This window comes from Salvelinus sp. IW2-2015, unplaced genomic scaffold (genome assembly GCF_002910315.2).
Source record: "Salvelinus sp. IW2-2015 unplaced genomic scaffold, ASM291031v2 Un_scaffold694, whole genome shotgun sequence".
Classification (NCBI taxonomy): domain Eukaryota; kingdom Metazoa; phylum Chordata; class Actinopteri; order Salmoniformes; family Salmonidae; genus Salvelinus; species Salvelinus sp. IW2-2015.
Genome location: NW_019942597.1, coordinates 40348 through 53594, shown reverse-complemented (window position 1 = coordinate 53594; position 13247 = coordinate 40348). Strand labels below are relative to the sequence as shown.

Sequence of the window (13247 nt, the reverse complement as noted above, 5' to 3'; positions counted from 1 at the left end):
AAGTTAGTGCCGAATTCAAAGGCATTGAGAATGAGAATAGATTTACATATTGGCACAGCTTTTTACACTTGTTTTTCTTCTTCCAGAAACAACTTGAAAGTATTGCGAACAAAAAACAACAGAGGGAAAATAGAAAGAGAAAGGCCTAGAAACTCTAAAGCACCTGTAAGGTAAATACAAGGAGAGAGACAGATGGTGCTTTGCTTTCTGTACACTCTAGAGGGTTTAGTAGAACCATGTAAAAGCTTGAGTCCCTTGTCTTAAGAGCTTTTCACACTACATGTTCTTAACCCAGGCCTAACCTTAACCCTGGGTTAAAACTACCCCTAGGCCAAGTTCAGCGTGAACACAAATTCAGAGCGAGAAGCGACAGGCAAGGTAAAGCTTTAAGGGAAATAGTCAATTTCAGAGTTCATTCCAGTCAGTGCTTGCAGTTTCTTTCTTTTGTTTCCCTCCTCCTCTCTTCTCCATGTCATGTATTGTAAGCAATGTAAGTGGATCCTAGAGGACCATATTCTATCTTTAGCTGCTATTGGTAAATTAATATGGCTTGACGAGGCAGAGTGCAACCGAGATGGAAGGAATGCGGTCACACCGGGAGATTAACGGGATTCTAGAGATCTGGAGCACGTGATGGTCAGGTGCTGTGTTGGCATAACGCCGAAGGTCAGAGGTGTTCATCCTGTCCTCAATGTCTGGTGGACTGCTAGTTGCTGCTGTTATAGGTCTGCAGCCTGGCCCCAGATCTGTTTATGCTCTCTTGTCAACTGCTATGGTCATTGTCACGCCAATGGCCATAGGATTTGGCAAGACAGCACAAACTGATCTAGGTCCAGGCAAGCTGTTATAAGAGCTCCATTAGCATTCCTAAGTGTCCGTCTCGTTCTCCAGTTCTAGTTCCTCCCCATCTTGTAGTTCATTATCCACTTCCTGTAGTTCTTCATCATGTAGTTCCTGGTCGTCTTGTAGTTCTTCATCATTGTGTAGTTCTTCGTCCTGGTCATGCATCTGCTCATACTGTAGCTGCTGATACGGTAGCTGCTCAATGTCTTCTTCCTCTTCATCTTCCTCGTGCAGAGTCAGTTTCCTGTCCTCCACCAGCTTCATCTTGTCCCGGATGTGTTCAGCAGAGGACGCCATGTCTCCAGGACTGCCAAAGTACTGCTCGCTCCTGAAGGGGGGACAAAAGGGGCAGAAGGACTCAGCAGGGTCATAGATGGGGCTATGGATGCAAGGATTGACAGTCCATGATCAAAATGGCATGCATCATTAGATTTTGCATCTTGGTAAAGCCAGGCATGTCTCAGTGTGAAATGTCCATTGTTTCTTACCCGTCTGGGAATATAACAGGGACAGTGAGTCTGTCCAGTAGAGCCTTCCCCACAGTCTCCACCTCCTCATAGGTCTCCTGCTCCACCTCGACTGGGATATCACCCTGGTCTGGGCTGGCTTGGACCAGCACCTTTGATGGAGGAGACAGGAGGGAAAGGAAACAGAAGAGGACCATCAACAAAAAAGTATGTACTCACTGAACTGTTAGTCACTTTAGATAAGTATCTGTTAAGTGGCATACATGCATTTCCCAATAATTCAACACTTCCAATTAACAGGGCTCACTGAGTAGAAGTCAGAAGCACAAAGAAGACAAAACCTTTGCAATATTTGCTAAGAAGAAGGTGTATTATTTGGCTGTCACAAAGGTAATTCAATAATATATTAACATCTTCCTGATAATATTAGGTTTCATTTTCATAACTGTCATTCTTTTCCTACCTTCTCAGCTGCGGTGTGAAAGGAGCAGGCCATCTCCAGCCGATGGACCCTCTCCTCAGTGGTGACAGTAAACTGTTTCCAGACCCGGTTGAGGCGTGGCAGGGTGTCACCAGAGGAGCGCGTGGAGCACCGTAGAGACTGACACAACACCACCGTCGCCTGGAGCAGCTGACGGCCGTAGTCATAGGTGCTCTGGACACAGAGAAAGAGAGAGTCAGGTTAACACAATACCTAGTACCTAGTAGGGGGCAGTGGGGTAAGTTGAGCCATTTATTACATTCAGCATCACTCCGTCAAGGGAAATATAGTTTAAAAAAAAGTTTTATTTCACCTTTATTTAACCAGGTAGGCTAGTTGAGAACAAGTTCTCATTTACAACTGTGACCTGGCCAAGATAAAGCATAGCAGTGTGAACAGACAACAACACAGAGTTACACATGGAGTAAACAATAAACAAGTCAATAACACAGTTTTTGTACTCTTTCTAACAAAGAAAGCTATATACAGCACCAGTCAAAAGTTTGGACACACTCATTCAAGGGTTTTTCTTTATTTTTACTATTTTCTATATTGTAGAAAAATAGTGAAGACATCAAAACTATGAAATAACACATATGGAATCATGTAGTATCCAAAAAAGTGTTAAACAAATCAAAATATATTTTAGATTTCAGATTCTTCAAAGTATCCACCCTTTGCCTTGATGACAACTTTGCACACTCTTGGCATTCTCTCAACCTGGAAGGCTTTTCCAACAGTCTTGAAGGAGTTCCCACATATTCTGAGCACTTGCTGCCAGCTTTTCCTTCACTCTGCAGTCCAACTCATCCCAAACCATCTCAATTGGGTTGAGGTGGGGTGATTGTGGAGGCCAAGTCACCTGACACAGCACTCCATCACGCTCCTTCTTGGTCAAATAGCCCTTACACAGCCTGGAGGTGTGTTGGGTCATTGTCCTGTTGAAAAACAAAAGATAGTCCCACTAAGCGCAAACCAGATGGGATGGCGTATCGCTGCAGAATGCTGTGGTAGCCATGCTGGTTAAGTGTGCCTTGAATTCTAAATAAATCACAGACAGTGTCACCAGCAAAGCACCTCTACACCATCACACCTCCTCCTCCATACTTTACGGTGGGAACCACACATGCGGAGATCATCCGTTCACCTACACTGCATCTCACAAAGGCACGGCGGTTTGAACCAAAAATCTTACATTTGGACTCAAAGCCCAAAGAACAGATTTCCACTGGTCTAATGTCCATTGCTCATGTTTCTTGGCCCAAGCAAGTCTCTTATTCTTATTGGTGTCCTTAAGTAATGGTTTCTTTGCAGCAATTCAACCATGAAGGCCTGATTCATGCAGTCTCCTCTGAACAGTTGATGTTGAGATGTGTCTGTTACTTGAACTCTGTGAAGCATTTATTTGGGCTGCAATTTTTGAGGCTGTATAACTCCAATGAAACTATCCTCTGCAGCAAAGGAACCCTGGGTCTTCCTTTCCTGTGGCGGTCCTCATGAGAGCTTGAAGGTTTTTGCAACTGCACTTGAAGAAATGTTCAAAATTCTTGACATTTTCCGGATTGACTGACATTCATGTCTTAAAGTAATGATGGACTGTCGTTTCTCTTTGCTTATTTGAGCTGTTCTTGCAATAATATGGACATGGTCTTTTACCAAATAGGACTATCTTCTGTATACCAACCCTACCTTATCACAACACAACTGATTGGCTCAAACACATTAAGAAGGAAAGAAATTCCACAAATTAACGTTTAACAAGGCACACCTGTTAATTGAAATGCATTCCAGGTGACTATCTCATGAAGCTGGTTGAGAGAATTCCAAGACTGTGCAAAGCTGTCATCAAGGCAAAGGGTGGCTACTTTAAAGAATCTCAAATATAAAATATATTTGGATTTGTTTAACACTTTTTGTTTAACACTGATTCCATATGTGTTATTTCATAGTTTTGATGTCTTCACTATTATTCTACAATATTAGCCCACCCACACAGCTACCATTGCACTTTCATGCTAGGTTTAGGGCCGCATACTGAATCTTATAGAGACCCCAACTGATGTATGGAACAATCTTACAATTATCTACTTTGGTTTAGATACAAGCGTGAAACCTCTAACACAATTAATTTGACTTGGTGAAAATCCGTTTGCTTACCACTTTTTCCATGTGGTTTCTTCCTTGACAGACTCCATGAAATTATAACCTCTTCCTAAATAATTTGTCAAATTATTAACTTTGTGTATGGTTTTCTAGACACAAGGGTGGCTCAACTTACCCCTTTGGCTCAACTTACCCCACTCTCCCCTTCCCCTCTATTTCCCTTTGAAAGACATGGAGAGAGAACAGAGACAGAGAGAGAGAAGGGGGCAGACAGAACAATTGAGGGAGTGACAGAGCGGGAGAGAGAGAACCCCTCAGTCTTCCTCAAGCTGTCTGAACTCTGCTCTTGTAGTACGTACCTGTGCCACATCCACAAACTTCTTGTGTTTCTCCAGCAGCACTTTGGTTTCCTGTGAGTCGTCCCCTAGTCTGATGTGGGTCTTTAGAAGAGCATCGAGGAGCTCACCCAGCCACTCCACCGCCTGAGAGTTAACACAGTGACATGAGCTGGGGTTTACAAGGTATTGTCAACAACAATAACAACATGTCAACAACATGTCAATAATAACAACCCACTTAAGTTTGCAGTCCAGAACCAACAGAGGTCAAACAAACAAACAAACAGGGATGAACAGAAGGAAGCCTATCTACTGACTTGTGATGCATCTTCCTCACACTTGAACAGCTGGACCATCTGAAGCATCTTCAGTCTCCTGACATCCACCATGTCCTCACATCTAAACAGAACCAAAACTTTATCAAAACATGACGATAACCGTTTCCATGACAAGTTCCGTGACAACAGCCAAAATTCCACGATATTCCAGAAATCGCTTGACTCGTGGAACCTTTGTAAACAACTCCAGTATCATTTTGAGGCCTGCGGCCTTACATCATCAAAAAAAAGATTGAAACTAAATCTGAGCAAACCTTTGTTTCCGGAGCTGCATGTCCTCCATGACACCTTGGATGTGATCAACGTTGTCTTTGTTATCGATGGGGACGTCTTTCCCATAGGACCAGGAAGTCTGGTTGGACATCTGATCCATCAGGACCTGGCCTTTCTCCCTCAGGCCTACCAGGGCTCCCTCTGGGCAGAAATACACATCAAATAATACTCATGAATTACTCAACTAACACTACTGAAAGTTATTTCAAATGTAAAATATTATTCTTGCAGTTATCCATTAGAAAAAATACAAGAAGAGGGGATATATTTAAGACGGTCAATGTTTCAGCACAAATACCTTTCTCAAGATCAGTCTTTTTATTCTACTCTGCAGTTACAGAGTAGAACAAAAAAATAACAGTGAATAATAAATTTAATTGTGCTTACCAACGCTCTTGAGTTTCTCCTCGAGGTGTTTGAGTGTTTGTTGGATAGCAGCCCCGTCAGCAGGCGCCACATCGGCACAGAGCATGCCCAGTAGACCATCCAGTTGCTGGGACAGCTGGGAGGGTAAACTGAGGCATTATTACAAAGCCAACAAAGAGCTCTAGGCCAAACAATTAGTAGTCTATACTACACTGAACAAAAATACAAACACAACATGTAAAGTGTTGGTCCCATGCTTCATGATCTGCAATAAAATATACCAGAAATGTTCCATATGCACAAAAAGCTTATTTCTTTAAAAACAAATGCACAAACTTGTTTCCATCCCTGTTAGTGAGCATTTCTCCTTTGCCAAGCTAATGAGTTGAGTTTTGAGTTTATTTTTATTTTTACAGGGACAGTGCACATTAATCAACGTTTCAGTAAAAGTGCCGGTTTTAGCCAGACGGCTAATTTTCAACCGCAGTCCCTGGGCAGGTTATTAAAAACAATTACAGTATAGACAATCATTGAGCAGTGAGCACACGCAGAGCAACATAGGACAAGCAAGACATAGCATACAGACAGAGCAACATAGGACAAGCAAGACGTAGCATACAGACAGAGCAACATAGAACAAAAAGCAGCAAGACAAAATTCATAAAAGCAACAAAGTGTTTCCACACCTCACAAGTTACAGACAACAGACATGGAAAGCGGCAACACACAGCTAGGGACCATGTTCACAAATCTGATTGACCTTTAGCCATGTCTTCAAGCACTTTGTGAAAGTGTGATATGTGGTGCAGTTATGTGTGTCTGATGGCAGTGTATTCCAGACATGGGAAGCTCTCACAGAGAAAGCGGATTTACTAAAGGTGCTTTTCCTTAGGGGAACTATACAGTCACCTCTCATGGCAGACCTTGTGGATCTGCTGCCATATGTTTGGGTTTTCTGTTTAACAAAAATACTGAGTGGAGGGGGAGCCAAGCCATTTAGGATCTTGAATACAAGACATGCATCGGTGTATTGCACAAGATTTTCCCAACTCAGGAGCTCATGCTTTCTGAGGATGTGACAGTGATGATGGCTATTGGGCTTCCTATCAAGCACTTTGAGAGCCTGTTTGTAGACAGACTGAATAGGTCTTACTGTTGTACAGCAAGCTTGGGCCCAACTAGTCAAGCAGTATGTTAAGTGGGGGAGTATCATAGATTTGAAGTACAGTTTTGCTACCTCTGTAGTCAAACAATTTCGTATAAATCGGAAATTAGCTAGGTTGAATTTGGTTATTTGAATTACCTTTTTCACATGCTTTTTAAAAGAGAGGTTGGAATCAAGTACGATGCCAAGGTACTTAAAATCAGATACCACCTGGAGCTTCTCCCCTGACACATAGACATCTGGCTCAGTAGCATCTGTTGCCCTCTTTGTGAAGAACATGCAAACAGTTTTTTTCACATTGAGATGCAAACACGAGTCACTGAGCCACTTTGTAACCTGGACCATTACAGTAGTAATCCATCCATCTGACAGTTGTGGCATATCAAGAAGCTGATTAAACAGCACGATCATTACACAGGTGCACCTTGTGTTGGGTACAATAAAGGGCCACTTTAAAATGTGAAATAAAATGTCACTCTAAAACACAATGCCAAAGATGTCTCAAATTGAGGGAGTGTGCAATTGGCATGCTGACTGTAGGAATGCCACCATAGCTGTTGCCAGATAATTGAATGTTCATTTCTGTACCATTAGCCGCCTCCAACGTCATTTTTGAGAATTTGGCAGTACATCCAACCAGCCTCACAACCGCAGACCACATGTAACTATGCCAGCCCAGGACCTCCACATCTGGCTTCTTCACCTGGATCGTCTGAGACCAGCCACCTGGACAGCTGATGAATCTGTGGGTTTGCACAACTGAAGAATGTTGACCTGAATGCAGTTCGGCATCGCAACAGACTTCAGTGGGCAAATGCTCACCCTCGATGGCCACTGGCACGCTGGAGAAGTGTGCTCTTCACAGATGAATTACGGTTCCAACTGTACTGGGCAGATGGCAGGTGATGGCGCCGTGTGGGCGAGCGGTTTGCTGATGTCAACATTGTGAACAGAGTGCCTCATGGTGGGTTAAGCTACGGACAACGAACATAAGCCATGGACAACGAACACGATTGCATTTTATCAATGGCAATTTGAATGCACAGAGATACTGTTACGAGATCCTGAGGCCCATTGTCATGCCATTCATCCACCGCCATCACCTCATGTTTCAGCATGATAATGCACAGCCCCATGTCGCAAGGATCCGTACACAATTCCTGGAAGCTGAAAATGTCCCAGTTCTTCCATACTCACCAGACATGTCACCCATTGAGCATGTTTGGGTATGCTCTGGATCAACGTGTATGACAGCGTGTTCCAGTTCCCACCTATATCCAGCAACTTCACACAGCCATTGAAGTGGAGTGGGACAACATTCCATAGGCCATAATCAATAGCCTGATCAACTCGCATGAGGCAAATGGTGGTCATACTAGATACTGATTGGCTTTCTGATCCACACCCCTACCTTTTTCCCCCAGGTATCTGTGACCAACAGATGCATATCTGTATTCCCAGTCATGTGAAATCCATAGATTAAGGCCTAATTAATTTATTTCAATTGACTGATTTCTTTATATGAACTGTAACTCAGTAAAATCATTGAAATTGTATTTTTTTCAGTATATTATGACCCCCATCCCTTCAACCCTAGGCACGTATGTAGATCAGATGACTGGATAAGTGTAAGCAATATGGGTGGTTGTAGCTCCATCTTGCCCTCTGATTGTGGCCATATTGCCTATGGACCAGGCCTAGGGATTGACTTTGTGATTTAGAGTAGGAGTCACTGTAGTTCTTGTTCTTGGCTTTATACGTATTTTGTAATGATCCATTCAAATCAATCAATCAATGATACATACGTCCTGTGCTGTGCCGTGGAACTCGTGTGCTGACTGCAGTACGTTCTGTCTGGACTCCAGTTGGCTGGCCTGTCTGTAACAGACATCACTGAGCTGCTGCTGAAGACCCTTTAACTCCACTAGGTCCTCCTCGTCTCCAGCACTCAGCAACGCTGCTATCTGCTGGTTCAGCTCTACGTATACTGCAAACCACTCCTGTAAATACACAACCAATAACACATACATTATGATTGGATTTCACAAATTAGAAACACAATTCAGCCACACAAGTTTCACAATGGTTTGCAACTTATTTCCATTGTGGCCCTCTGGCTTTGGCCAGAAAGCAGGAAAATGCTTTCTGATATACACGCCAGTTTATCATAGAGAAGCTCAATACACAGAAGAACCACACACTAAAGATGTTTCTGTATCAAAGCTGTTCAAATTCTGTTCAAACCTACTGTACAGTAATTGAGTTGAACGCTGTAGTGAAGTGTTTTTGTGGTATAGTTATTACCTTGAGAACACTTCAGATCAATAGCGCCACCTGCTGAAGGCTCTTGGAGACAACACCACGCCTTAGCCTAACCATCAATCTTTAGTTTTGACCTCACTCTGGCTTTAGCCTTTCATTCCCCTGGCTGGTTCTCTCTCTTTCGGTCACCAGGGCACACTTTGGCCCAGAGCAATGATTCACCAGGGTCTTTTATGTAAACCCAGCCAGGGGAAACATTAGTTACACCCAACAGCTGCAGCTGCTGCAGTCACTTCCTGGCCTGGCCTGTCTGTCCACGACTAAGAGCAGGACAATACTACATCCAGGGAGGAAAAGTTAAGGGCAAGCTCTAATTTGTGCTTCAAACACTCTATCTGTCTGTTTTGTAAGTGAAATCAAACAAGCTTTTTCCAGATGTACACACTGTACCTTATTTACTTAACTTGTTTGTCCCCCATATTTTTTGTCTAGTAGTGCTTTATCTGTGCTCCTCAGACCAGAGATTAATGATCTATAAAAAGCAGTTACAGTACAGTACATCTCCTGGCAGCTAACAGACTCTTCCTAACAATCCAAACTCATAATCATATTCGGTGACCTAATTATTGGGATCTTCAAGATGCTCCAAAGACAAGTGCTTCTTCTGCAGAGAGAGAGAAAGCAAGAAAGAGAGGCACACACAGAACTAGCAGCTATCTCCCCACCTCTTCTCATCTCTGTAATTATGAACATTGAACAAGGAGTGATGTAATAAAGTTGTGCTGTTGGCAAGCTGTGTCGTGTTGTGTTTGTAGTTTTGTGTCTGTAGTGTGTGTTGTGTTATTCTGTCCTTACGCTGTGCTGGCTCTCTATCTCCTCATGTTTCTGCTGCAGGGCCTGGGAGGCCCTGATGGAATCTCCGATCCCCCACTGTGTCCGGAGCTGCTCTGTGCCAGGCCCCTCCAGCCAATTCACAACCTGCATAGCAACAAGGAAGAGAAAGACCCCATTAACACACACTTCATGACTCACAGACACACACCCCAGGACCAACCAATCAAATACCTTCCAGGCATCTGTGAGGTCGATGATTGGACACAATCATTAACAAATGCTTTATCACTTCCCCCCCAGGCCCACCAATCAAATACCTTCAGGTATCTGTGAGGTCTCTTACTGGTTGGAACACATTTAAATCAGTGTGGGATTGGGTTAAATGGGGTACTTGTTTGTTTCGGTTAAAATGGGGTACTTAAAACCAGAAGGTATAATCACTATAAAGCATGTATGAACATTTATAATGTCTTATAATGAGACAAATAGTGTACCATGTGTCAGCACAAAACAAGGTTTTGCCAGGTTACCTATAAAGTAAATATTGATTAGGGAATATCGAAAAACATGATCAATTTAATTCAACATCTGGTTCAAATATATTAAAGCAGCATTTAGAGAGGATCAATAAAAGGTGTTTAGAATCCACTGAACTGTGTAAGAGGGGTGATGAAATGGTTCAGTGTGTTGAGTTTGATAGAGCGGTTTTCTTCTGCATCAGCTTTTAGCTTGGTGAGGCAATTCTACCGCCGGTCTCCTACAGAGCTTGGAGCAATACAGCTTACAAACTACTCCCCCACTCACTACACAGCATCTTTACTCCCAGCAGATAAGAACTAGGCCAAACTCCCCAAGCCAAACTAATCCTACTGCTGCCTAGGAACATACAATACCCCAGGAACTAGCCACACTGGGAGACACATTTGAAATGGAAGACATTGAATACACGGAGCAGGGTGAGGGGAAAATCGCATTAAAACACCATTTAGATGTATTTTCGGAAGGGCTGTGGTCACCACAGTATTGGGGAGCTATTTCATATATTTTTTTCACATATATATTATTTTCCTATTTCAATCTTATAGCAGCCCTATGCTTGGCGTGACTGTAATGGGAAGTAAGAGCAGACCATCTGATATGCCCCTAAATATTTTGATATGCAAACTGGAATAAAAATGTAAGCGGACCAGTGCTTCTATAGTGAAACAAATCTCGCACCTGTGCAGTTTGCGAGTGATGTTGTTAGGCTACATTGTGTCGTTGTTTCTTCTTCAGAGCACACTGGTGAGCAACATCCTTTCACTTCACGAGAGAACCACGAGTTCTTCACCTTAAGCACTGTATCCACAAAAATGTTTACGATCTGAATGATGATGATGATTATGGTGAAGGGGGTGATTGAATTTAAAATATTCAATGGAGGTTGGCAACTATGTTTGGCCTCCAGCCAATTTGTTCCTGATCTTGTAGCTAGTTGGTGGTCCAGAACATAATTAGCCGATTAGCAAATAGCCTATATACCAGCCCAATTCATAGTCCTACACTATACATTTAACCCATGTGTATAGCTGTATAGTGAGAGGGATACAATCTGTTTAGATGCCGTGAAAACATTTCATAGTAGGCTTATAGTAGTAGGCCTATACATTTTTTTTCATACAAACCTTCAGAGCATACAGTGCAAAACTTGAAAGAACTTGTGGTTCTCACGGTCAAGCGAAACGACAAAATCATACAATATATCACCAGTGCCCTCTGAAGAGAAAACAACGACATGTAGTCTAACAAACGGCAGCGTTATGACGGGACCCAGGACAGAGTTTGGGAAATCCTGATCTAGGGTGTAATCATTAGTCCAACAGTTGCAAATGAAAGTTTCTGTTGGACAAATTTAGGTACAGTGGCAAGAAAAAGTATGTGAACCCTTTGGAATTACCTGGATTTCTGCATAAATTGGTTATAACATTTGATCTGATCTTCATCTAAGTCACCACAATAGACAAACACAGTCTGCTTAAACTAATAACACACAAACAATTATACGTTTTCATGTCTTTATTGAACACACAGTGTAAACGTTCACAGTGCAGGGTGGAAAAAGTATGTGAACCCTTGGATTTAATAACTGGTTGACCCTCTTTTGGCAGCAATAAACTCAACCAAACGTTTTCTGAAGTTGCGGATCAGCAAAGCAGCCCCAAACCATGATGCTCCCTCCACCAGACTTTACAGTTGGGATGAAGTTTCGATGTTGGTGTGCTGTGCCTTTTTTTCTCCACACATAGTGTTGTGTGTTCCTTTCAAACAACTCAACTTTATTTTTTATCTGTCCACAGAATGTTTTGCCAAAAGCGCTGTGGAACATCCAGGTGCACATTTGCGAACTTCAGACATGCATCAATGTTTTTTTTTGGACAGTGGCTTCTTCCGTTGTGTCCTCCCATGAACACCATTCTTGTTTAGTGTTTTATGTATCGTAGACTCGTCAAAAGGGATGTCAGCATGTTCCAGAGATTTCTGTAAGGCTTTAGCTGACACTCTAGGATTCTTCTTAACCTCATTGAGCATTCTGCAATGTGCACTTGCAGTCATCCTTTCAGGATGGCCACTCCTAGGGAGAGTAGCAAAAGTGCTGAACTTTCTCCATTTAAAGACAATTTGTCGTACTGTGAACTGATGAACATCAAGACTTTTAGAGATACTTGTGTAACCCTTTCCAGCTTGATGCAAGTCAACAATTCTTAATCTTAGGTCTTCTGAGATATCTTTGGTTCGAGGCTTGGTTCACATCAGGCAATGCTTCTTGTGAATAGCAAACTCACATGTTGTGAGTGTTTTTTATAGGGCAGGACAGCAATAACCAACATCTCCAATCTCGTCTCATTGATTGGACTACAGGTTAGCTGACTCCTGACTCCAATTAGCTTTTGGAAAAGTCATTAGCCTAGGGGTTCACATACTTTTCCCAACCTAATGTTTAAAAGATGTATTCAATATAGACAAGAAAAATACAATAACTTGTGTGTTATTAGTTTAAGCACACTGTGGTTGTCTATTGTTGTGACTAAGATGAAGATCAGATCAAATGTTATGACTAATCTATGCAGAAATCCAGGTAATTCCAAAGGGTTCACATACTTTTTCTTGCCACTGTATGTTTATCCCCGTTTTGTTCCGTTTGCTTCCATTTAAGAAATGTTTTTCAACAGAATCGGCAGAATGAATACACCCCTGATCACACGCAAAGTGTTTACTTTCATAGCAGCCACATAAAAACAGCATGATGACTTTGCTCGTTGTATATATAGTTCTATCTCGCAACAATCTACGTGCTCTCCTCCTCTCAACTTTTCACTTGTGGACTTCAGTGCACAACACATCAGCTGTCTGTGGCCAGCGAAAAAACCTTTCCTAGCTAAACCTTCATATAATGACCTCTGACCGCTACACACATCCTACATTGTTGTCACGTCATAGTCAACTAAAACTACTAGAATTAACGCATTAGTAAACCCGCTAAAATCATGCAGTACAGTGTACAATCAGAATGCAGTTTAGCAGTTACACCCAGAGGGCAATAAATTAATAAAACCAAAAGCTTACCTTGACTTGGAAGAGTTCCAGTGTTGGATAGCCAGAGCCAGCTAGCTAACATAGCATCTCTCTCTGTTTGAGCCAGCTGTTTGGGTAGGCTAAACTAGCTAGCTGCATTTGCTAGCTAAGTGAAAGTGAAAGTTTTAAAAAATACAACCAAATATAGCTATCTCTCTCTCTCTC

At 42.4% G+C, this 13247-nt stretch overlaps 1 protein-coding gene across 1 annotated transcript in view; it reads right to left on the bottom strand.

The window, feature by feature from the left end:
- Positions 1-294: 294 nt before the first annotated feature.
- Positions 295-13247, bottom strand: part of LOC112068760 (SEC14 domain and spectrin repeat-containing protein 1) — a 40410-nt gene continuing 27457 nt past the window's right edge. Inside the window, exons 12-20 of the mRNA XM_070438294.1 lie at positions 9492-9614; positions 8180-8374; positions 5231-5345; positions 4825-4984; positions 4550-4631; positions 4254-4376; positions 1774-1965; positions 1332-1462; positions 295-1171 (exon numbers count right to left, since the gene is read on the bottom strand). Of these exons, the coding sequence (XP_070294395.1) occupies positions 868-1171; positions 1332-1462; positions 1774-1965; positions 4254-4376; positions 4550-4631; positions 4825-4984; positions 5231-5345; positions 8180-8374; positions 9492-9614 (1425 nt within the window). The 3' untranslated portion in view covers positions 295-867. The remainder of the gene's footprint in view (positions 1172-1331; positions 1463-1773; positions 1966-4253; positions 4377-4549; positions 4632-4824; positions 4985-5230; positions 5346-8179; positions 8375-9491; positions 9615-13247) is intronic.